Source organism: Passer domesticus, chromosome 2 (assembly GCF_036417665.1).
Source record: "Passer domesticus isolate bPasDom1 chromosome 2, bPasDom1.hap1, whole genome shotgun sequence".
NCBI classification, from domain to species: Eukaryota; Metazoa; Chordata; class Aves; order Passeriformes; family Passeridae; genus Passer; species Passer domesticus.
This window is the reverse complement of record NC_087475.1, coordinates 19,712,282-19,735,837: the sequence shown is the minus strand read 5'-3', so window position 1 is coordinate 19,735,837 and position 23,556 is coordinate 19,712,282. Positions and strand designations below refer to the sequence as shown.

Sequence of the window (23,556 nt, the reverse complement as noted above, 5' to 3'; positions counted from 1 at the left end):
CGAGAAGGAGTGAGCCCAGTTTGAGTCCCAAATACTTCACTCTGATGATTTTGAGATTTTTACTTCAGCAAGTAAAAAACCTGTACCAAACCCTACAGCAGTTAAATCAGGACTGGCTCACTGCTTTCCAAGACTTTGGCTTTATGGGGGAACTGAGGGATTGCATCCCAGTTGCCCTCTCTTTTACAGTGTCTCACTGGGAATATTAGAAGACAGAGAGCAACTGTGCAGCTTTATGGATACTAATTGGGAAAAATTGGTGTTGTGCATATGTAGCTCATGTGATCTGTTCTAACCTCTACAGAAACCTGCTCTGCTACAAAATAGTCACATGATCTTCAACATATTTCTTTGAAAGCTGCCTTTGGAGATTAAAATAATTCTTTTTGCATTCAGCAGAGTGGAACAACCTCCCACCTCTGCCCCACTTCCATAGACTTAAGGAAAGAAAGGAGTCTGAAATAGTTAATAAAGTTGGAAAAATTAACTGCCTTGCAGCAGATCCTACTTAATTTTAATGAACCTTCAACTAAGTTACATTAAAATATTTCAATTTTAATTTCTTTTGCAAAATTGCTTAAAATTTGATTATTTATTCTACATATATTCTCGAAACTTTTTTTTTTTCAAAATTAATGTAATAGGATTCTGTTTTACCCCACTCTATTATTTCTTTTTTTTTCCACATTTGAAAAAGTTGGGTTTTTTTAAGTAGACGCCAATTTTGCATGTGTGCTGTAAGCCTTAGAAAGGGTGGTTCAGAGGCTGTGAAAATGTGAAGTGTATAGCGTCTATCCTTAGAAAAGAAGCACTCATTCCTAGATTCTGAAAAATCTTGATCTAGGGTCAAGCATAGCTTAAATTGTGAACATGAGTAGTAGTAATAATTGATTTTTTAGTATGTTGGGGTTTTTTTTGTTTGTTTGGTTGGTTTTGTTTTGCTTTGTTTTTATTTTTATTTCTATAGCTAATGGCTAACACACATCATTACTTTTTGTTGCCATTATCATGTCTTTCCTTAGGGGATGTAATGTTTGGGAAATAAGTCGTACATCCCCTCTGTAATTTACGTTCATATACATACCTGTATGGATACAGAAAGCATAGCCTTTCTTTGAGGTAGTTAACTATAAAACTAATTTGCTATAATTCCTTGTTTGGTCTATAACAAGCAGTAGTGCTTTACTCATACACTGCTGCGCATTTTACCTGTACTATGTAATTTGTTCCATTCAGTTTGGTTTATTTTCTAAAACTACTTTAGCCTGTGTTATTTGGTGAATACGGAGTAATGAAAGTGATTTTCAAAATGTTTATCTAAGATTAGAAATAAAAATGTTATTAGATACTATAATGTTTTGCTTTTGCAGTAAGGCTGTATTTACAAATTGAGGGTTACTGGCTCTTTGGGAAGGCCATGCTGGAAGGCAAGGAAGAGGCATCATCTTTTATGTGAAACAGCATAAAAAGAACTCTGCTGTGGGGATGGGAGATGACCAGATCAGTGTGTACAGGTCAGGACTGGCAGATAAACCAACATGGCTGATGCTGTTGGAAGTCTGCTCTAGGCCACTGCTGTGGTTTAACCCCAGCCAGCAGCCAAGCCCCAGGCAAACACTTGCTTGCTGCCCCAGCATCAGGATTAGGGAGAGAATTGGAAGGGTAAAAGATAGAAGACTTGTGAATTGAGATAAACCCAGTTTAATAGGGAAAGCAAAAGCAACGCACACAAGCAAAGTAAAACAAGGAATTAATTCAGTGTTTCCCATGGGCAAGCAGGTGTTCAGCCATCTCCAGGAGAGCAGGGCCATAGCATGTATAACAGTGACTTAGGAAGAGAAACACCATCACTCCAAATGTCCCCCCCTTTCTCTTTCTTCCCCCATTTTATGTACTGAGCATGGTGTCAGATGGTCTGGAACATCCCTTTGGTCATTTGGGGTCACCTGTCCCATCTGTTTGTCCTCCCAATCTCCCTTGAACCCCAACTTCCTCCACAGCATGGCAGTAAAAAAGGGAGAAAAGGCCTTGGTTCTGTGTAAGCCCTGCTGTGTGATACAAAAACATTTCAATATTATCAACTCTGTACTCAGCATAAATCCAAAACATAGTCCCATACCAGCCACTGTGAAGGAAATTATCTCTACTCCAGCTGAAACCAGCAGAGCCACCTGATCAGGAAGAAGTAGATGAGACCTTAGGACAATGGGAAGTAGCCTCACATTTACACACAAAGGTCATCAGGCGTGATATGAACCAGCCTCATAACTTGCTGGTGTGCAACACAAATCAACAGTTTTGTGGCACAGGTGATGGAGGGGCCAAGGAGAGGAGATGCTTTGCTGGATGTCATACCTAAAAGCAAAGGCCAGCTGGGGAAATAAAGGTTAGGAGGAACCTTGCCTGTAATGGCCATGATATGGTGGAGCTCAGGAGCATGAAAAGAGGGAGCAGGACAAAAAATAGGATCACAGCCTCAGACTTCAGGAAAGCAGGCTTTGGCCTGTTTCAGTATTCTGCTTGGAAGAATCCCATAGTATCTTATGATATCCTGTGGCCCTGAAAAGAAGAACAGTTCAAGATTGATCTTCAAGAAGCAGCTTGAGCCGGTTGATGGAGTTCACTGTCCTGCTTCACTCTGTGCTGGGGCACTCTCATGTCAAGTCCTGTGCGCAGTTTTTGCAGTTTTGGGCACCGCAATAAGAAAGATATAAAACTATTAGAGAGTCTAAAAGCTAGATCTAGATTTAGCTAGGATCTAGAGGGGAAGCCATAGGAGGACTGGATGGGATTACTAGATCTTTCAGCCTGGAGAAAAGGAGACTGAGGGAAGACCTCATAGAAGTCTGCAGCTTCCTTATGAGGGGATGCAAAGGAGCAGGCACTGCTGTCTTCTCTCTGTTGACCAGGGACAGGACCCAAGGGAATGAGAGAAGCTATGTTGGGAAGAATAAGGTTAGATGTCAGGAAAAGGTTCTTCACCCAAAGGATGGCTGGGCCCTGGAACAGGCTCCCCTGGGAAGTGTTCACAGCACCAAGCCTGACAGAGGCATTTCAGAAGGCATTTGGGCAATGCTCTCATGACATCATGTGAGTCTTGGGGCTGTCCAGTACAGGCCAGGAGTTGAACTTTGATGATTCTTGTGAGTCCCTTCGAACTCAGGCTATTCTATGATGCTGTGATCTTCTGCAGGATTTAATTTGGTTCATCCCAACAAGCAGCCAGCATGGAAGCAGGGACAGGTGGTCCAGGAGGAATAGAAATACTGTCCAGTCATACAGAAGTGGTATCAAGAAAGGCAAAGCTTGTGTGGCTTGAATCTTGCAAGGGATGTGAAGGGCAAAAAGAAAGGATTTTAGATTTTAGTATATCAGAAGCAAAAGAAAGACTAGAGAAAGTGTGAGGCCACTGCTGAAGGTTCTGGGATACTGCTGATAGTAGAAAGAGAAATGCTGAGGTACTCAATGCTTTCTTTGCTTCAGTCTTTCTTTGTCTTTATGAATCCGGAGCAAATCCTTAGTGGAGGGTTATCGGATTAAGGAACGCTTAAAAGGGATGTAAACAAGTCCTTAAGGCCTGGTAGATTGCACACATGAGTGTTGAGGGAACTGGCTTATTTCACTGTGAGGCAATTCAGCTATCTTTGGAAGGTTCCTGACAGTGGGGAAAAAACAGATACCATGTCTCGCTTCCAGAAGGGCAAGGAATGGGATTTGGGGAACTCCAGGCTGGTCAGCCTCACCTTGATCCCTGAGAAGATGGTGAAGCAACTTATCATAGAAAGGATTTTCATACACAGGAAGGATAAGAAGGGGATCCAGAATACTCATTGTGGATTTAGAAAGAGTAAATCATGCTTATGCAATCTGACAGCCTTCTAAAATTATATGACTGATATGGAGGGAAAGGAGTGGATGATGATAGCTTTGACTTTAGTGATGTTTTAAACAATCTCCCATAAGATCCTCAAAGACAAGCAGATGAAATAAGGGTGAAACAAGTGAGGTGGATGAAAAAGTGGCTGAATAGCTGAGTCAAGAGGGATGTGATCAGTGGTGCAAAGTCCAGTTGGAAGTCAGTCACTAATATCGTACCCCAGAGGTTGATACTGAGCTCAGTACTGAGTAATATCTGCTTTAAAGACCTGAAGGATGAGGTAGAGTGCACTGTCAGCAAGGCTGCAGGTGGTCAAAAAACCTGGGAGGAATGTTATTCCACTGACTGGGTGTGATGCCATTTAGAGAGATCCTGACAGGCTGGAGAAATGGGTAGGCCTAATGAAGTTTAAGAGGGGGAATGAACATGATGAAGTTCAAGAGGGGGAGATGCATGGTCCTGTATTGGTGGAGGAGCACAATGCATGAGTACAGGCTTGGGCCTGACCAGCTGGAAAACTGCTTAGCAGAAGATTGTTTCTGCTGTACTCCAAGCTGACCATAAACTAGGAATGCTCTCTTGGGACAGTGGCAGCCAACAGCTTTCTGGGCTACATTAGGAAGTGCATTGCTAGCAGGTCAAGGAAGGTTATTTTCTGTCCTGCTCAGCACTGATGTGGCTGCATCTGGAATCCAGTTCCCTAGAGAGGTTGTGGAGCCTTCATTGCCAGAGGTGCTCAAAATCCATCATCTCTAATTGTCCCTGCTTGAGAAGGGTCTGGACTAGACAATCTTAAAAGGTCATTTCTGGCTTCATTTGCTCTGTGACTCCATAGCTCCCCTGATACACCTTCTCATCTTTCACCAATCTGTTAGTAGATTCTTGGTGCTTCCCATGCAGACGTTGTGCTTAAAGAATGTCTGCCTTTTGACCAGAAGCTGGTTGATTGTTGTTAGGTGTATTTAAAGGGCCATGTTTATGAATCTTTCTAGACATGATACTTCTATTAATGTGAGTAGAATGAGACACAAGACACTGATACAATAAACACCCCAAAACTTATATTATCACAGTTTTTATTGCTGTTATCATTTAATTTGCACTAAAGCAGCTAGAGACTTCCTCAAAAATATCATATTGTTTTAGGCATCATTAAGATAGAAGCCTTTGTAAATTAAGCAGTACTGCATGATTTTTTTCAGGGACAAGAATTTGATGGGGCCATCAGATGAATTATTAGAATAGTTCCTGACATGCTCATGCATGTGCCACTGAAAACTTTCCAAGTAAACTGTGATGATAGGTTGGGATTTAGCATAGGCTGTAGGGGTCTTGTAATCCCCACAAGACTTTTTGGACATCATACCTTCTGTTCTGGAGTTTAAGAGAATAACTATAATGAGAAGTACAGTGCGGTAATAATGTTGGCACAGGCTGCTCTGTGCCATTTGCTCTCAGAGCCAGTGAACAGTTCCTGGCATAATTAATTTATTGGTACTACTAGGGAGATAGAAGTGTTCTAGGCCAATAGTGCTTGCATATTACTGGGAAATACATAATAGGGAGGTTGGGGACACTGGGACTCTTCTAATCCATTTGCAGAACAAAATCAGTTATCTGTTGAGAAGTACCTGGGAAATGATAAATGAGGATGTGCTTGGAGAACACTTATATCTTAGTAAAGCTCCATTTTTATTTTTCACTGTACATGAATATCCATTTTTGTCAGTTATCCAGCTGGCAGAAGTTATTTTTTGCCAAAGGAGTATTTCTTTTTCCTAGAGAACCCATGTTAAAGGAATTATTTCTCTTTGAGGCTTGGTAAAAGATACTTTAAAGGCACGCTGTGTAAACTTGAAAAGGTGCACTATGTTGTCATTGAATCTTACAAATGTATTGTTGTATTATTACCAAGCTTCTTTAGGCTTTGCAGCGGTTAAACATTTCATGGCAGCCACTGTGGGCATCAGCAAAGGCAATGCCAGTCAATGGCAGGCTTTGGCAGGTAAGAGCTGCAGTGCTGACAGGAGCAGGTATGCTTTAAGGAGAGATTGATCATCTGAATGCCAGAGAGAGGCAGCGGATGGGTTTGTTCCCAAGCTTGATTTATGTGCCACTGTATCTTATTTGGCACCTTATTGTTATAATGAATTATTCCTTTATGGAAGCTCCTATAAATTCCTTTGAGATATGCAAGCACATGTTGACTTGTATTTAGCCTCACTATTAGTTATACCATATTTTTGATAAACAAGCAAAATAGCAGGACTTTTCCATGGAAGTTAATCCTTGTCATTGAGGCAGAAAATGCTTTCTGGTTACCTTTCAGTTTTTTTAAGGAGATCCAAAATGTGTCTATCTGGTTGTAAGCAAGGTTGCAAGCAACCTTGAGCAATTTTAGGCTTTTTATATGTGAAGTCACCAAAGCATTGATAGCACCCCAAGCTGCAAAGCAAAAAGGTGCAGAAACTTCATCTGTCTGGAAGCTTCAGAGGGGTGCATAGGAAACTTCATCTGCTTTCCATGTGTGATTTATCGTGATCTGTAGCTGACTTACTGAGTAGAGCAGCTAAGCAGTATTTTCAAACTGATATTTTCTGATATATATGGATGAATTTAATCTGATCTAAGATAAGGTACAGTAAATAAGCCTATACCCAGTATATTATCCACAGTGAAGTACATTAAAAACAGAGTCAGAAAAACCCTCCCTGAGAACAGTGAATAAATTTGTGCTGGTAGTGTTTTTGTAAGTGTGATAGATCTACAAATAGAAGTGAGGCAGTGCTTGTTAGCAGAGATAGTACCTTCTACTGGGATGACAAAGATAGTTTGGGGAAAAAAACCAAACCAATAAAAACCAAACTCATGCTTTTGGGCAACAAGATCTTCTGGTTAAAAGCTTACTCGTTTTCTCAGCTACATAAGCTGCTCTAACAACTTGCTATTAGGCAAACTGGGACTCAAAGTAATTTTTTTATTTCTATAAGCTTTCCTATACTGCGTTCTTACAAAAATACAATAGCTGCCTAATTAAATAGGCATTGCCCATCCAGCCTTGCTGAAAAGCAGCATGCCTTCCAGTATGCATGCACCTGTTATATCATCCTTTACACAGCATCTGTTCAGATCATAAGGATCTCAGCCCTCCCCAGAAGTGCTCCCCAGGCAGCTGCTGTTGGACCTGGGGTCTGGTTTCCCGTGTAGCTGCTCAGGGGTCAGGCACATTCTGGGGAGTGTGTTTCTGGTGTTACCATTGATGCTGAGCTGAGCCTTGCTTCTGCAGCTGGCTGGACTAGGAACCTGATTTGCTGGACTATATCCAGATAGACACAGAAATAATTTTAGAAATTTACACTAGTAGAAGATACGGGCTAATAAAAAATGCTTGACTTACAGTGTCTCCTTAGTGTATGTGCTTCCCCACAACCTGGGGTCCTAGCTCCCATTCAGTAAGATCTCAGCCCTAATTTGAAAAGACTTTGAGGGCTTGCTGCTAGAGCTAAGGAAACCAAATCCCTGGCATATCAGAATTACTGCTCAAGCTTGGAAAACATTGCAATGTGAACTGAGACTTGAGTCTGAATGCAATGGGTGCCTTTCCTAGGCCTTCAAACTGGTAAAGGCAGCTGCCTGCCTCATCATCCCCTGCACAGCTGAATTCAAACACTGGAGTGGTGCTCTGAGCTCATCAGCATGAGTTCATTCCTTCCTGCAGCACCACTGTCCCTCTGATCATGGCACAAGGGAGGAGTGTGAAATTTTGAATGGAGCAGGTGCTGATGAGAACAGCATGTTGGGTCTTTATTTGCTGTTTATGGCCTTTGTTGATAGCATGAAGTAAGTCTTCTCTATAAATAGCTTGGGATGGATGGAGGTAATTTTCTTTCCTGAAATCAGGTCATTTGTTCATGATTTCACTTTTTTGGCACAGAAACATATACTGCACTGCTTAGCATACTTGTACCAAAGCTGAGCTTTCAGAGGCTAGTCCAAAATTAGGAAGGACAAAGTACTGCATCCAGCCTTGTTGCCTTCTGACCCAAGCACATAATGTACTTACAAAAGATTATTAGCATGCAAAACCCCCCAAATACTACTTTTTTTAAAGAGTTCTATTGAATGTAGGACAGCACTTTACCATATTTAGTAAACAATGTCCATGTTGCTTTGTGCCAGCAGCATCATTCATGGGATACAATTATACAAGATAAGCTTTATTAATGAATTAAGACTTATATGATAGATCTCCCTGCTTTGTAGACTCATCTGCTTTGAAGTTTCTTCTGATCAATCATTAACATATATATACCTACTGAAGAATTCTCTTTTTTATCTTTTAGAGGGCATGTCTTTCTGGCTAAAACCACAGCCATTTCATTTCTCTAGTTTCAGTTTTTATAGTACAGTCTCCCATCCAATTTAATATTTATCAGTAGTAATAACTGACTGCCAGGGTATTTTCAACATTAATTCCGGGTGTCTGTGCAATGGAAAGTCCTGCATTCAGAATTACTAAGCAGACTATGCAGGCAGACACTTTGGCTGTAACTTGTTTGCTCATTTATATACAGAAGAATGGAGATGAATAGCTAATTTTGCTGCAGAGAGTTGTCTGCTTTGAATCCCAAATGCTTCATATTTTAGAACTCCAGGAGCCTGGTCAAACTATTGTAGCAGTCCCAACTGGTAGAAGGGATTAATTAGTCCAAGCTTCTTCTTTTTTTTTTTTTTTTTTTTTCCCTCCCTGCCCCTGCAACTTTCACTAAAAGAGAATCTGAATCATTATTTAGGGAGCAAATTAAATACTTCCAGTATGACTGATGTAAATTTCTCCTAAGGATTACACTTCAAGTGTAGTCTTGACTGAAGATCCATAAAGTAAAGCACATATAAAGGCAAAAGAAGACACACTGCAGCAGAGGACCTGGAGATTTTCTGGAGATTTTTTCCAGCCAGATTGTGCCATATTGTTTCAGTCTACGGGATTGATTTGACCCTAACAGCACATAAATGCAAGTTTATTCCCAGCTGTTTAATATGGAAGCTGCACTGCAGCCTCAAGTTTACAACAGCCATGCAGAACTCAGATGAAAATCCAGTCTTCTGTTTGCCCTTAGTTACAACTACAAGGAGATCTAAGAGGAAGAGACAGGTTTTGTTCTTGTAGAAAATATTCAGTTCATGCTCATGTTTTATTTCATCTGGCAATATGTACACAGCTTCAGGGTTGGATCAGTGATGGCTTTTTCTCCACGGAGCTGAGCTCCACTACAGAAGATTTCCCAAACAGCATAGTCACTGAAGCTGTGAGAAAAGAGGATACTGGTGGCCATACCCTGTGATCCCTACAAACTGGTTTTAACTGGGCTTGTGTGTGCTGGAGTAATTATACCCCTTTAAAGCAGAAGTTGCTTTAGTCTCATTACTGTGAATTAACAGTGCCTCACCTAGATTTTATAGGGAAATGTCCTTTCAGTATGGCCAGAAGAACAGGGAATGCAGGCTGATAGAGTAGACTGAGGATGGCAGTGCAGAGTTTGATGGATGGTGAGATGATAATGTTGCCAAGGCTTCCCAGTGTTTTTCTATTTCCCATAAAGACTGCTGTTTTCTTGCCTGGACTGAGTTTTACCTGCATGTTACTATAAGTCAGGCTGCCTGTGGATTCAGGAAATAATGAAATACTGATTGATATTTGAGCTAATCTGTAAGAAAGCATCCTGGTAGGAAAAAACCAAGTTGGATTTCATTTTCAGTCTCTGGGAGGAAGCTGGAAGTTATTTCTTGTAATTCTTGTAATTTTCTTGTAATTTTTCCTGCACTGATAATGTCACAGGTATAATATCGAGTGTTCCCAGCAGTCCAGAAGTTTGACTGTGAATTTTGTGTTGACAGTAGTGACTGTTTTCCCACGCTACATACAATTAAGAGGAATAGAGAAGTTGCTGATGAGTGGCTTCTCCTCTGATGTCATCTCTACCAACCCTCCTTCCCATTTCTCCTTCTGTTTCACAGTTTAACTATGAAACAAGTCTCCCTGGGCTTGGTGTGCTCATGTTCCTTGGGCTTTTTTTCCTCTCCCATCTTTACCCTTTAAAGCCTGTATATGTGGCCTGGCATTTAGCTGGTTTTTGGCTGCTGGGGTTTTTTTCCCCCAAGATGATGCTAGTGAGGATGGGATTCTTCTTTCTTCATACCTGGGTATTCTAAATTGTTGCCATGCATCTATCTATTTTCTAAAGAAAAAAAAAACCTTCAGGTTTATTTTAAAAGCAGTTTAATTTTCCTATCCTGCTGTCTTAGGAGAACAGAAGAGAAGTTTTACTGAAGTGGTGTAACAGAAAGATTTATTGCAAAATATTTTCTATTTTGTCTGTAGCTGCTAGTTTTTTTCTGTTTTTTTTTTTTTTTTTTTTTTTTTTTTTTTTTTTGTTTTTTTTTTTTTTTTTAAAGCTTTATGTACTTGGATCAGGCCATAATTGGGAGGTAGAAATACAGGACCTATAACTGGCAAAAAAGAGTAATCTCCGTAATTCTACAGAATATGGATGCAGAAGCTTAAGTGAGACTTCTTCTAAACACATTATTTTGTTCCTACCATTTCATTTATAGCAAAACTATAATGGAAAGACATAAGACCCCCTGAATTGTTTATGCTTTAGTTGATCTCATTCTTTACACAAAGAAAATGAGTAACTGTGTTCTACAAGGATATGAATTGGATTTAAAATGTTAAAACTTTTCCAAATTTATTCCTTATGTTTATGAACATAAGTAGTAGAGTAGTTGAGTTTGACAGAACAGTGAGTAGGTTAATTATCTATGGCTAAAGAAGACTTGCTGTTTTCTTTTGCCAGATGTTTTAATTAATTTTAGAAAATAGTAGAGCTTTCCTTTGTTTTTATTCCAGTTGTTTAAAACAATTGGGAGAATGTATGACTCATGTTTCAAAACAGAATTCAGAGTAATTTAATTTCCTGATATGACAGATTTGTTTGTGTTTTATCCCCAAATCTGAATTAGGTAGTTTTTGAAGTTAAACTGCTTGTCAGAAATGAGTAAAACTTCTCTAAATAATCTTTCTGAATTCTTGATTTGTGAGATAATAATTTTATTTGCATATGTTTTAAAATAAAAATGCTATATTATTACATTATGAAAATGTGTTCCATTTATAGACTAGACTTTATGTGATTTGAAAATATAAGAGTTGGTTTGTAGAGTAATTAATGATGGGAAGGGCTGTTTTGCTTTTGAGGAATTAGTGCTTCCTACATAGACTGGCTTCTTATTCTATTAAAAATTGGTCTACTAAATGTCCAGAAATGTATTTCCTAGTTTCACTTGCAGGCTGTGACGTGACCAAGATGTGCATAATTTGTGGATCTGTCAGCAAAGATATTGTTTGTAGAAGAGAATCACAGAATCATTGAGTTTGGGAAAGATCTCTAAGATCAAGTCCAACCATTACCCCAGCACTGCCAAGTTCACCACTAAACCACGTCCCCAGTTTTACACATCTTTTAAATACCTGCAGAGTTGCTTCGCTGGGAACCTGTTCCAATCCTTGACAAACTTTTTGTTTAAGAAATTTTTCATATATCCAATCTAAACTTCCTCTGACACACCTTGATGCTGTTTCCTCTTCTATTGCTTTCCCCAAGTCACCAAAAGCTCCTCCCAGGCGGTTGTAGGGAGTGACAAGGTCTCCTCTGAGTCTTCTCCAGACTAAACACTCTCAGGTCCCTCAGCCACTCCTCATAAGGCTTGTGTTCCAGACCCTTGATGAGCTCCACTAGCCTGCTCTAAGTCAGACAGTTTGGTTTGGCTTGGCTTCACATTTCTTGGTGGAAATGCTCTTTCTTTTACGGCAGATATTTAAAACCAAAGTTCAGTAGGCTTTGTATGGACACTAAAATGAGGCCACAGTATATTTTCTAAAGAGTTGAAGTTTTACTGGTTTATACCAGTAAAATGGCAGATGTTTCCCTCTTTTTTATTATTTTTTTTTTTTTACTTCCCATGTGCTGTGCCATGGATCTTAAATTCTACCCTGTGTTTTACAGGCCACTATGGTTCAGTGGTGCTCTGTGGAAATTAAGGGGCTTTGGGCCAGGAAGTGTTATCTAACTAGAAAAACACTCTTTTATAGATCCCCGTACGTAGTGGAAGTAATTTATGTAGTAAAGTGGGAACTTCATCACTGGAATGTTTCCTACAAAATTGATTTATCCTCATGGTATGGAATACAGCATAATGTGAGATAGTATTGGTCTAAATTTAGCTACAGCTAGATAATTGGAAGATGTCAAGAATAATGTTTAAATAAGTGTGTAATTCAGCACTTATTTTGGTTTTCTGGTGGTTTTACTAAAAAAAAACCAAAACCCACCAAAAAAAAAAAAAAAAAACAAGCCCAAAAACCTTGGTTTTGTAGGGCTGCCAGCTATCACTCTTTCCATGTTTCCATGTAGTCCTGAACACCAGATCAGCCTGATCCTAAGCAGACCTACCCTTACAAGATAAAGTAATTTACATTTACTGCCAATGGCTCAGATCCATCCTTGTTCTTAAGTTCCAGAAGATAGGTAAGAAATTCAAATATTTCAGAATGTTAGTTATGGCTTATTTTCTTCAAGTTTGGCCTGCTCTGTCAGTCTGACCTGTCTATGTACAAAAAGAGACATGACAGTTTCCAGGCTGAAAATGTGTACTACGGGTGTGCAGCATTAGTGATGAAGATTTTGCTTTAGTAGTATTTAGTTATTTTTAAAGTCTAAGTCTTTAAAGTCATTGTTTCAGCATTGTAGTTAATGTCAGAATTGCACTAGTATTGTTTTTCCTTTAAAAAAATCAACATTCCAAAATGCTTTGTGTACTTTTTCAGTTTTGAAACCTTGAAGGCCTTTAATTATGTTTTTCATGAGATGGGGCTTTGCAGAATTTATCAGCTTTAGATTTCAGAAGAGAGTGACATGTCTGTGGCTTAAACAGAAAGCAAACCATCTGTAGAATTGTTCTGAACTCCAAAGCGAGGATTGTCGTACTTTAGAATTAACTGCTTGCCTTACTAAGAGCTTTCACTGTTTACAGAAAATTGGGACTTCTTGAGATAAACAGGGAGATTTGATGTGCTGATCAGCCTGACTGCAACTTCCATCATAATTTATTTTTTTGTGTTAAGGTTACTGTACATGACACTTCTGCTTGACCTTTTTTTTCACCTGTAAGTAAAGGGTTTCTATCTGAATAGGCTTCCCTAGAGCAGCTGTCACTCCAGTTTAACTCTAATGTATCTGCTTTGAAATGTTGTATATTACTTTTTTTCTCTTTCACCTCTTGAGGAAGCTTGCTGGCAGTTACAAATTGAAGGAGGTAATGATTCTTATATGTTGTTACCATGCATAGTGTCTTTAATAATTTTTATATAGATACTATCAAACACAATGATTGCCAATTGGACAGCTTCTCACATACGTAAGTAGGTAAACAGAAATTACCTGCAGGCTTTAGCAAAAGCTTCTTTGATATAATGAAGCTGCCATGTGATCTGCAGCAGCCCTATTTCTAAGATATAGGAAATATCCTGTGGTTACTAGAAGTGCTCTCATTTAGAAAGGTTAGCTGCTTACTTTGGAATGAAAAAGTAAGACCAGAAAAATAATTCAGCCATTTGTGCTGAAGTATAGAGAATAACGCATCAGGAAAAAAACAGAGATCAAACACACCTGACTTTTTTCTCCTTTCAATATCCTATGCTTAATTTTTGCATGACAGCTCTATCTGGCAGCCTCACATCCCATCAGTGCAATCTGTCATTCTAGCTCATTTCAATTAAGTTCTCTTTTTCATTTTGCATTTGCTGAAGAGTCATAATGGCGTGCTCCCAAATCAGCAGTCAAGAAGAGTAATCCTCTCTATGTGTATTTGTTAAAATAGAAAGAAAGGAAGAGATGGTTTCTTTGTTTCCTCTCTGTCCTAAAGGCCTTCGCCAGAATTACAGAACTAGAAGATTTGCTTTGAAGACTAACTGTGAACACTTTGTTATAGATCATGAAGGCTTGATTTTGGGACTTTTGTGAGTTATTATGAAAATCTTTTAAATTCATTCTATTCCCCTTGGTTGCTTGCAGATCCCTCTCTGTCTGGTAGCTGGAGAATTAAAGGTTTTCCTTGCAGTCATTGTATCAGTTCTGGAGTTGGATGTCTTTATAAAAGCAATTTTCTAATCTTTCATGTGCTGGAATTTCCAGTGAAGAGAATTCATACCCAGCATGGGAAACTGGAGATGGCTTGCTGTACTGATGTACAGACTGCCCCTCTGTGTTACCCTGAACTTGGACAACCTCAATATTTCTAACTGGGTTGTTGTGTTGCCGTTTCCTGAAACGAATATACAGAAGCAGGTACAGTCTGCTTCTGAGTGCAGAGAGCTGTACTGACCAGAGTGATACAAACTCAGGGTTTATATCCCTGAGTATTTAAATACTTGGTTGTAGATAAACTAAGCAGATGCAGTATTGAGTACCCACTGTTTATCAATTAACCCATACGCTGGTATTTCACCTGTTTTAACACTGCCAGCTGATGTCCAGTTTCTCCTGAGAAAGGTTGCACTTTGCCCAAGTGGCAATTGGTGGAATGCTGGGTCGACATGGTGCCATCAGAAGGGCTACTTTTGGTTCAGGAGACCTCCACTGTAGCTGGAAAGGAAGGAAATGAGTAGATAATTCGGAGCCCTTTCTGTGACCTGCTCATCCATTCAGTTGCTGAAGTAATGAGGAAGATTAAGTTCAAAGGATTAACAAATGGGTTTTGATTCTGCTGTAATTGCTTATCTCCATATGCTCATAACAGCACTGAGTTCCCAAGAGTTAGGCAGGTACGGAAGTGTTAAAGCAGAGGTTTCAGTATTTCAGCTATTTGTTCATGCCAAGCCCAGCTCCACCAGGGGGTTACAGTGGGCACATTAAATCTGCATTCTGTCTCCTTACCCTGTCTTCAGGTTACCCACACTTACACAGAGTGGCATGTGATTGTTGGAGCAAGCTTCCAGTGCTGCACCAGAGGAGATTCTTTTAGTTAGTAGCTTTCCTAATCTAATCAGCACCTTAAAAGCAATTTCCATGCTGCTTCTCCTCCCTTGTTCTCTTTATAACATTTCAGCTGGCCAAATTGTCCATGCTGAGTTGGAGACGGCAGCTCCTTTTCCTCGCTGGACGGGGAATGCTGGCAGCCCTTAGCACAGGTCTATACTGTTTGTTGCAGACTTGGGCCAGGGCTGACAGATTGCTCTTGATGGGGTTAGTGTGAAATCTCTAGAGCAGGATGAATAGGAGCTGTTTGTTCTGTTTTCCAGAGGACACTTTCAGCCCAAATGGATTTATTGTGTATTTGCAGGTTGGGTTTTTTTTTCTCTTTTCTATGTTTTTAGTTGCAACAGGGTTTATTGATGCATGTACAGAGGATAATGAAAAGCTACATTTCAGAACATCCTTAAAGGCCTTAAAGTAGTTTACTGTCCTAAACAGAGTAGCTCAGATCACTTTAAGAAAAATGCTTTATGTCTGGATAAAACCTAGGTGTACTTCAGATCCTAACTTTGTAAGAAATTCCTGCTGTGGAGGAAAGCCAGTAATTCTGATTTCTAGCAGAAGCATCTTGCACAGTTTCCTTCTTGAAGGAACTAGGCCAGGCAGCTGGCCAAACACCCTGCCTCCCTGTGCTGTACTACCTGCCCATGCTGCATAGGAAAGAGCTGACCTGCGAAAAGGTTCCTTTCAGGAAGGAAATACCACTGACTTTGTGGCATCATTAATTTCTTTTCCAGGAAAAGGCAAGGACCAATTAGTGGTCAAACCAGCCAAAGTCAGCCATTTGCCATTTCTGCTGGCTTGCACTCTCCCATATTTTGGATTACCCTCTGTCAGTACAGCTCCAGCCCAGGGCTTGCCCTGGAATTTCTCGTGGAAAGCAGTTCATCCATAGTTTCATCCATGCAGTCTTGTATATATGAGTATTTTGTGAGCTTCCTTCAGCTGTGAAAACCTGCTCAAGAATGGCCCCCTGAATCTCTGTTCAATGACAGGCTTTGAAACCAGCAGTATTTCTGCTGAACCTGGCGTCACCCAGGTGGGAAAAGTTTGCTGGGACAGAAACTGAGTGCAGAAGTGCCATTCAGCAGTGTGTAGGAGCATAACTGTGAGCTGGGGGGCTGGGCTGCTCATGTGCATTACATGCCACATGTGCATGGCTGCAGTTCAGACTTACTCAGCATTGGCACACCCATGTTGGCTGTGCATTTTGGGCAGTGAGTCAGACAGAGGCTGGCATCATGCGCAACTTCCAGGGGAGGCAATTCCAGCATTCAGGTGGCCCTTTCTCCACCAATTTTCACTGAAATGTTTCTGTGCAATTTCTGCTATTTGGCATGTGCCTGTCAAGTCCCATCCCAATACAAAAGGCAGGAAATCCAATGTTCATCGTGAACAGAGCTTTTGAAATGTTTGTGGCTATCCTGAGAGAAGAATAAATTTAAAAGACAATTTCTCTTGCAATCTGTAGATACAATACTCAAAGCAAGAAACTGCTAGTTGGCAGTTGGGGCTTGAGGCTTATTTCCATGTCTTTGTGGGATTCACCTATACAACTTGTTTTTTTTCTTCCTAATATACGACATTCCTATATAGAATAAGGCAGAATGCAGAAGTATTCACATTTTACACATGTAATAATATGAGTCCTAATTGTCATTGCGAATTATATTTTCAGTGTGTTTTCCTAGTGCCTGACTAAAGTTGAGCATAAATCTTTTTAGCCCTCTGAATTTGTATTCATGTCAGTTTTATTCAGTACAATTTTGATTCACTTTGCCTTGCTTTAGATTGCAGATCATGCCCAACAGTGGAAGAGTGGATTTTGAAATTTTTTTACGTGTCAGATTTCCCTGTATCCAATTTTATCAAAAAAGCTGTCACCAGCTTCTTCTGAAACCAGCAAACCTTTTTCTTTCTAATTACATTTTTACCATATGTTCATCCAGATGGCATATGCCAAACATTTTCTAGGGTGTTATAAAATGACCTGACTTTGGAGGATTTAACTGTTGAAGAAGCTTTAAAAAAATATTTTTGGGGGGGCAAAAAAAAAGTAGTCCTAGAAGGAAAGAAACAAAAACATCTGCTAAATAGCCCCAGTTGCATTTTGTGGCTGTGCTACTGAATTCTCAGTATATACACCTGCACAAAAAGCAGTGAAAATATAGGGAATGTTTTCTTGAAGTGTTAAAATTTGACTCCTTTTTAAACCACCGAAAATAAAATTTTTGTCTGTTGAATATGTCTAAAAAAATTCTAGAGCTTTGAGCGATTCTCTGGTTTCCTGCAAAATAGAGCAAAAAAGAGTTTGTCAAGGCACCAGAATCTCTGTAGAAGCAGCAGTTTTACTGAGGAATATAATTACTACTTGTCCACTTTTTTCTTGAAATATCATTTTCAAGTAAAAGGCAGTTGTTGCATGGTTTTGACACTTGTGTCCTAGTTCTTAATAATTCTTGGGGGATTTCTTAGAGAAAATAAATTAACTTGGGATATACTGAGAGGTTCCAGGAAGAAAGGAAGGAAGGAAATTATTTTTCATATTTAGCTACTAGTTAAGCCAAATTAAAGAAGATAAGTTTTTCATTTTCTGGTTTGTATGTTTCTTCATCTCTATGACAGTTCTCTTTTAACTGTCATTGTTATTTTGATAGTCTTTCCAGATTATCAAGCAGGAAAATATAGAATATCCTCATGTTGTTACCAGTTTCCATAAATCTGTCTCAATTCTCAAGACATTTTACTTAGTGCTAATTCCTGATGAATAGTGATTGAATGAGAATTAAATCTACTTCCTTGTGTTGCTACAATAGCTTTTCCCAGTCCCAGGAAAGTTTGAGTGCAGAGCCCAAGACTCTGAATATCATAGAGCTCATAGAGTATGAAGAGGTTATTTTGGGGCAGGATGGGCAGAGACTCATGGCAGGGACTCAGCTAATTGTAAATGAAAATTTGTTCAGTGTCCTTAACTTGCACACATCTTGTTGAAAATCACAACTGCAATCAACAAAGCAGATCCTCCACCTCCTCCAAATTAATGAGACAGGATTTTAACAGTGTTCAACAATTTGAAGTGGTTTTGTTATTTCTGAATTAAACCTTTGGTAAAAAGTCCTTATCTCCATCCTCCTTGCCCATTTCCACTCATCAGTCTGTGAGTGATTTGACATTTCCACAGACTCTTCTCTGTTATCGACCAAGTTTACACCTGCGGTGTCTCAAGTGAAAAAGAGTAGGTAAATCAATCTGTATAGCAGAAATACTGTAACTATTTAAAAGCAAAGGATTAAACACCCCAAAATTGCAAGCTGGTGTTAACCTGTGAAGTAATTGAAACAAACTGTAATAGGGGAATATGAAATGAGACACCCGAAAGCAGCATGTCTCCACCCTGTCCAAATATGATGCAACAACTGATTGATTACAGTTGTTTTAGAGTTTGTGGATGTGCAGCGGTATTCAACTCAGTTCGAAGTATCACTTTTTCTGCTTTCTTTTTTGAAGTCTTTGCAGAATGGAGCTAAAGTTGTTCTGGTGCCTTTGTTACTTATATCTAAAATAATGTTTATCATACCAGGATCGCTGGGTTCATGCACAGTTTTCAGATTCTTAGAAGAGTTAAAGCTCTAAGCATTTTTCTGTGAAAATGAAAATTCCATTTTTTGTCAAAAAAACATCTTACATGTTAGGGAATGACATATCAAAATGCAAAGGCTAAAAAAGCATTGCACTCAGATATTTTGCTTTTAATTATATTATTAATTATATTAAGCATTATTAAATCAAGCTCTTGATTGCAGTCTTTGTTTATGTATTTCTTGGATTATTCAGCCTCTAATTTAAATAAGGACAATGATAGGAAGGTTTCCATGGAAAATATTACCAAGTTAATAACTGAAGATTCAAAATGCCAGTCTTAAACTACACGTCTGACTATGCCAAGCATGCATTTGGATATGCAAATGTTAAGTTAGGCTCCTCATAATGTCCTGGGCTTCCAAATTGTGTTTACCGGTGCTAGCTGCTGTGATGCAGCTGATCAGTGCTCTCCAGGGTATTTTTCTTTCCTAATTTTCTTCCTCCTTTGCTCACTGTAGGCCCCTTTGTGGGTGAGTGTGCACATGAATTTTATGCCACCCTGCAGTGTCTGTATTCTGCTCTGTGTGTTGGTGCATGCACACTCAGATGCCTTCTCTTGCATTTCTCCTGTTACCTTCTATATTGACTAGAGCAGTTGCCCCAGAGAGTTTTTGAGACTAAGTGCTAATGATTGCACTTCTTATATGATTTTCCATAGCTGGTAGTTTATCTCTCAGAAGAGTCTGGTATATAAAATCTCTGTTCAAGAAGTTCTCTAAGAATCATTCTCCTTCATATGGCAGCAGTCTCCCGCAGCAGTCTCCCACTGCTGACAACATGAGTGCATCAGAGAAGATGGACTTTTGTAAAGCAGGGACTAATCTCAGCTGTTGAAAATGGGAGGAAATAGATGTCTTTCTTTGAAAAGGCAATCTAAGGGCAGCTTGAGTTTGTGTACATGGAAAGAACAGTTAATATTTAAAATCTCAGGCTTTTTCTTTTTCTCCCATTTTTCCTTGAGAAAGTAAATCTTTAGGTATGATGTAAGAACTATATCTAAATGTATTTAAATACTTTTTTTAGGGTGTTTGAAGCAAATAGTAAGTTTGTAGTGTTGCAGTTTTTCTTTGAGGATCTTGCAGAATGTAAGGGATGTTCTGGCTAGGGTTCCCCAAAGTGACTTTTTTGAGTCCAAGCTTATTAGATTCTGGTTTAGAACTCGTAGCACAGATATTCTGCAGAAGTTCACATTTTTCGTAGCTGAGATGGAGATCAAATACCTCCAATTAATGCAAAATTCAAATTAGTCTTGAACTAATGTGGTATCACAACTGGCATCTCAATAATGAACTAACCACAGGAGGAAGCGGGTTTGTCAATGTGCCATCACAAAAAGCTTTGAGCATTCATTTGATGTCTTCTGGGATCATATTTATACATCTTGCTATTCTCTTGAAATACACCCCCAACATACTGAATGGCACAAGAATATCCGATGCAGCAAGCTGTGGAAGCGTGAGCTGCAGAGTCTTTTTAGTTGACGTATTTCAAGGTGGATAACCTTAAAAATCAATAGCGCCACTCAGAATCATGATGGACTGCTCCTCGCTGATCCTCTTGCTTAGGCTTTGAATAACTGATGCTGTGCTGCTGCAGATCCTCAACACCAGCCAAGGCAAGGGCTGGAGCATCCAGGAGCAGGGCTGCTCTTTTAAGCAAATCTCTGTCTGCTCTTAGAATTTATTATGTGAAGTGCTGCTGTTTTTGGGGGGTTTTGGGGCTGTTTTGAGGTTTTTCCTTTTTAAAACATTCTAAACACAAAAGTGCTAGAAGACAGAGTAAGTACAATGACAGGAAAATAGTTTTCTAAGGCTCAAGCAGTATCTTCACATTGCTTACAAATATGGTATTGTCTCTTTGGGACAGAAGGTGCTTTCTGTTTGGGCTTGTAGTGCCTCAGTTACAAAAATGGTAACAGCTACTAGGAAAAAATTATTAAGTAGATTATCTTAACTTTGTGAAAAGTTAACCTTTTGGGGCTGTCATCTAAGAGAGATGAAAAATGCCTCTGGTCGGCACAGTACAAAGTTTTGTCTTCTCTACCAAAACAAAGTTCTCAAGTTGAAATAGATAGTTTTTCAGATACCAGTGACACCTCAGAAATTGTCTCATTAGAAAGAAAAAATGTTTGAATATCTAGAAGCACAAACCATAAATAGGAATTTATGGAGAGGAGGTGCCTGGGAGTTCTTGAAGAGAGATTTCTTAAAGGGTCTGCATATAATTATCTGGGATTTCTAACAGTTCATTGGCAAAATAAAATAGAAAGTTATCTCAAATAAACTGATAAAAGCTGGAGGAACAGGAGGAGGAGGAAGGGAATGAAGTATCAGATGTGATGCTCTAGCTAGTAAAAAACAAGCACTTTCTTCACTGACCTCACCTTATGCATATATTAAGAGAGCACAGAGATACTCTCTTGCCCTCTTATTTTTGTAAGGAAGTAGCTTCTGCTGCCTCTGATCATAAGCATAAAAAGACAGCATGTTACTCTTAGGCAGTCTGAATCTAGTCATAGGGATAGAAAGCTTCTTTGAAGAAAAGCCCTAGAAAAATCCAGTAACAGAAATAGACTCCCACTGAGAGTTTACTGAGATTTTACTGCTCTTCTGTGTATCAGTAATGAAGCAGACCATGGAGAGAAAGTAAATTGATGTCATGCCCAAGATGTATGTATTAGGGAAAGATCAGAGGAGTTTTTGCTTGTCATTGATGACGAAAATAGATCTCTGAATGATACCTTTCTCCTTATGGATTGTCAGTTTGGAGTTCTTCAGGGAGTTGTATTCGCAGATGGAAAAGGGACAGGTGGTGAGAGCAACAATGTTGGTTGCACAGTATGTCCCTTAACCCTCATGTTATAACATGTTATATGTAAAATTGTCAAATACTTGACTTTCATATTGTTAATTATTTATGAAGACACCAATGGATGATAGTGCCTACTTCTGTAGGGATATCTGCCTCTCTGATGTGCATTTCAGAGTTCTCAGGCTGGGCTCAGGCATTACCTTTCTCAGAGCCTGTGTCCTCTCTGCAAGTGGGGTTACAACTTGGCTTCCTCCATTTGTCTACTGCTTGTATTTACCATGAGCTAGAGTCAGTTCAGCACTTACAGCCTTATAGTGTCTTGAAAGTAAAAAAAGAGTTAGTTAACTCTTGGTCAGGCAACTTAAAACAAATATTATCTGAGGTCTCTCAGGACTGCAATAAGTCGATGCCATGAGCTGAAATCTGTGCTGACCTGATATTGCTTGTTGTCTGCAGTGGTAGTTTGTTTTCCTGAGGCACATGAGCTCAGTGGATGGTGTTTGGGGTATGATACTGGAGTGGTCTGTTTGTCTGATTGGCATTGGGAATTGGTAGCTGTGATTCAGTGTGGACTCCAAGCATTGGGTGGAAAATGCAAAGTATGTTTTGGTTCTGACTGTGTACAGCATCAGACATGTTTCAGTGTTTATTAATGTTAATTTAAAATCTTTGTGCTTTTAAACAGTTACATATCTCATGGATATGTGATGTTGGATAGCTTTCATCCTTTCTGGTTTTTTCTGCTTAAAAACTCAAGATCTTTCCCTCCAGCCACGAGAATTTTTTCTTCTAGGTACAATAAATAGGCTTTGTCATAACATGTATAAGAAAGAAAAATATTTTAGTAATTCCACATAAATATATTTTTTTATATCTTTTTTGTTTGTTTGTGCCCTGGAACATTTTGAAGTGATTTCAGATAGTTTATCAAAATAGCAAATATTGAGTTGTTTATGGGGGCCTTAGGAAGGGAGAGGATTCAGCTGAGAAACTTGCTTAACATGCTAGATCCCTAAATTAAAATATGTGTTCTCTTTTTAAAAAGGCAGACAGACTCTAATTTTTGTGTTTTATGTTAAGAGTAGGTCACTACTATTATTTTTCCCTTCCAAAAATTGAACGAAGAAGAATTCAAACACAGATGACAAAGGCTTTATTATCATGTTGTTTTTCTTTCATATATGGGATATGATTAAATGTGTGCTGTCAAAAAGAGGCCTCTTTATAGCCTGATACTATTGATTACTATTTGAGACCTGCCAGCAGCATTATTACTTAGTGCATAAGAAAATCTAATAGAAAATTATTAAGTTGTTGCTTTAGTTCCTCCAGTGAGAACGTTTCAGATATTCATCTCATATCGTTGCACAAATTGCTTGGCTCAAGTAGATACCACAAAATCATGTTTTAATGATTTTTTTCCTTTTTCCATCTTTTATTTTTTTTCACAGTCACATGACACAATCAGCCACATTTGAAGACCCTCGAATAGAGAGCTGCCAAATAACCCCTCCAACCCCTCGGAAAGTGGAAATGAGGAGGGATCCTGTGCTAGGATTTGGGTTTGTGGCTGGTAGTGAAAAGCCAGTTGTTGTACGCTCAGTAACACCAGGTATGTTTTCCCCACCTGACCTGATTTAGCCTACTGAGATGAAATGCAGCTACAAATTGGAGAACTGTTGAAATATTCAGGCAGGCAAAGTAATCACAAATACTAGATATGATTTTTAGCCTTGTGGTTTCCTTCCTCACACTCATTTTTGAACATTACATAAATGTATTGGCAAAAAGCCAATCTGGATTTATTGCTCAGAGCCATTACTATTGCTTGCCTGAAAAAAGTTAACCCATTTCATTCAAGGAAAGAAGGTCTTCTCCCTGGTATCCTTATATTGGTTTGCTGTCACCTTCATTGCCATTGAATCAGCATTTTCAAGAGGTATGTTGAGTTCTGAGATTAAAACTTGCATATTTTTCATTCTCACCATCACCTTTTGGATGCTATTGCTGGCTTTTGTTTTCTTTAATGAATGCATCTGTACAACTATGTGGTTAAAAGCTGGGTTAAAAGATATCCCTAAACATCTTACCTGTAGTGAAAATTAGTGAGGTTTGTGATCTTTTTGAAGT

At 39.1% G+C, this 23,556-nt stretch overlaps 1 protein-coding gene across 7 annotated transcripts in view; it reads left to right on the top strand.

Annotated features, from left to right (window-relative positions):
• Positions 1 to 23,556, top strand: part of FRMPD4 (FERM and PDZ domain containing 4) — a 292,688-nt gene that overhangs the window by 206,131 nt on the left and 63,001 nt on the right. For 6 of the 7 annotated variants that reach the window (XM_064407702.1, XM_064407701.1, XM_064407699.1 and 3 more), the window contains one exon: positions 22,878 to 23,038. The exons of the other annotated variant lie outside the window; for it this stretch is intronic. In XM_064407702.1, coding sequence (XP_064263772.1) covers positions 22,878 to 23,038 — 161 coding nt within the window. The remainder of the gene's footprint in view (positions 1 to 22,877; positions 23,039 to 23,556) is intronic. 7 annotated transcript variants of the gene reach the window in all.